The sequence below is a fragment of the Camelina sativa genome, chromosome 17 (assembly GCF_000633955.1).
Source record: "Camelina sativa cultivar DH55 chromosome 17, Cs, whole genome shotgun sequence".
In the NCBI taxonomy this organism is placed as follows: domain Eukaryota; kingdom Viridiplantae; phylum Streptophyta; class Magnoliopsida; order Brassicales; family Brassicaceae; genus Camelina; species Camelina sativa.
In genome coordinates this window covers 18363295-18364733 of record NC_025701.1, presented here as the reverse complement: position 1 = coordinate 18364733, position 1439 = coordinate 18363295, and the positions used below count along the sequence as shown (strand labels likewise).

The 1439-nt window shown below is 29.7% G+C and overlaps 1 protein-coding gene across 1 annotated transcript in view; it reads left to right on the top strand.

Moving 5' to 3' along the window:
• Positions 484-1439, top strand: part of LOC104757578 (CSC1-like protein At1g32090) — a 4143-nt gene continuing 3187 nt past the window's right edge. The window contains exon 1 of the mRNA XM_010480325.2: positions 484-800. Within this exon, the coding sequence (XP_010478627.1) occupies positions 484-800 (317 nt within the window). The remainder of the gene's footprint in view (positions 801-1439) is intronic.

Sequence of the window (1439 nt, the reverse complement as noted above, 5' to 3'; positions counted from 1 at the left end):
CAAAAATAATATTATTTAACATATTACAATATTTAAAATTAATTTTTAGATTTTTTTTAGGTTTGGGTTCTCAATTTCACATTTAGGATATAATATTTTAAGTTTAAAATTTAATTTTCAAAAATTAATTTTGAATTATAGTGTTATTTTGAATTTTTAGAGATGTTGTGGTAAATTTGGAAAAAAAATTATTTTAGTGCTATTTTTGAAAATCTCTTAAAAATATTTTTGATAAATATTTAAATATAGAATACTTAAAAATGAAAACAAACATAATAAATTGTGAATAAGAAATTTTTGATAAAATAAAAGTATTTAAGATATAGGAATGGATAATTGAAAAAAGCACAAAAAAAAAATATATTAAAATATTATAATTACAAACTCATAGAGAGAGTTTGATACTTTCTGTACTCTTTTCTCCTTTACGCCACTCTCCTCCATCAAATCTCTCTCTTCATCTTCTCTCTCTTTCTATCAACAATGGCTACTCTACAAGACATAGGAGTCTCAGCTCTGATCAACCTCTTCGGCGCCTTCTTGTTTCTCATAGCATTCGCCGTCTTAAGAATCCAACCCATCAACGACAGAGTCTACTTCCCTAAATGGTACCTCTCCGGAGAAAGAAACAGTCCCCGTCGCTCCGACGGAACACTCGTCGGAAAATTCGTGAACCTCAACTACAGAACTTATTTCACTTTCCTTAATTGGATGCCTCAAGCTATGAAAATGAGTGAATCAGAGATTATTCGTCATGCTGGTCTTGATTCTGCTATCTTCCTCAGGATTTACACTCTCGGGTATAACTTCTTCTTCTTCCTCTCGCAATTTGACTAAAAAAAATCCGAACTTTTTTTTTTGAGAGTCTTGAGATGTCAATTTCTCGAGAAAATGAAAGGAAACAAAAAAAAATCGAAACTTTTTTATTACTAAACCGAATTTTTCGATAATTACGGGTGCCCTTTATTTTAAAATTTTCTTATAATTTTTACTTAAATTAAGATTTGGTACTTCACTGTTGAATTCTCGAGAAACAAAAATGAAAACTTTCGAGAAAATATATGTTTTGTTTTTTGATTCTGTTCTTGGTGTTGTCTCTTTGGGATTACCGTTTCTTTACTTGATTGTAATCTTCAAGATTCAAGAACGATTTTTTTTTTTTTTAACCGAGTGACACGACACGGTTTTAAGAATCTAAAAGCTCGTCAGAATTATTGTACTTTATTCTCTAACAAAAGAGTACAGCTAAGTTTCAGATTTGTCTGCTCTGTATTCCACAAAGCGATAGAAGTTTCGTGTGGTTATCACTGTTTCGTGTTTGTTTCCTGTGAAAAAGTCACTTTTTTAGATATCTTTTTCCTTTTTTTCCCGGGAAAGTTACTGTAATAATGAGAGAATCTGCTCTCTTTTGTTGGTTTTTTTTTTTTTTTTTTTTTTTA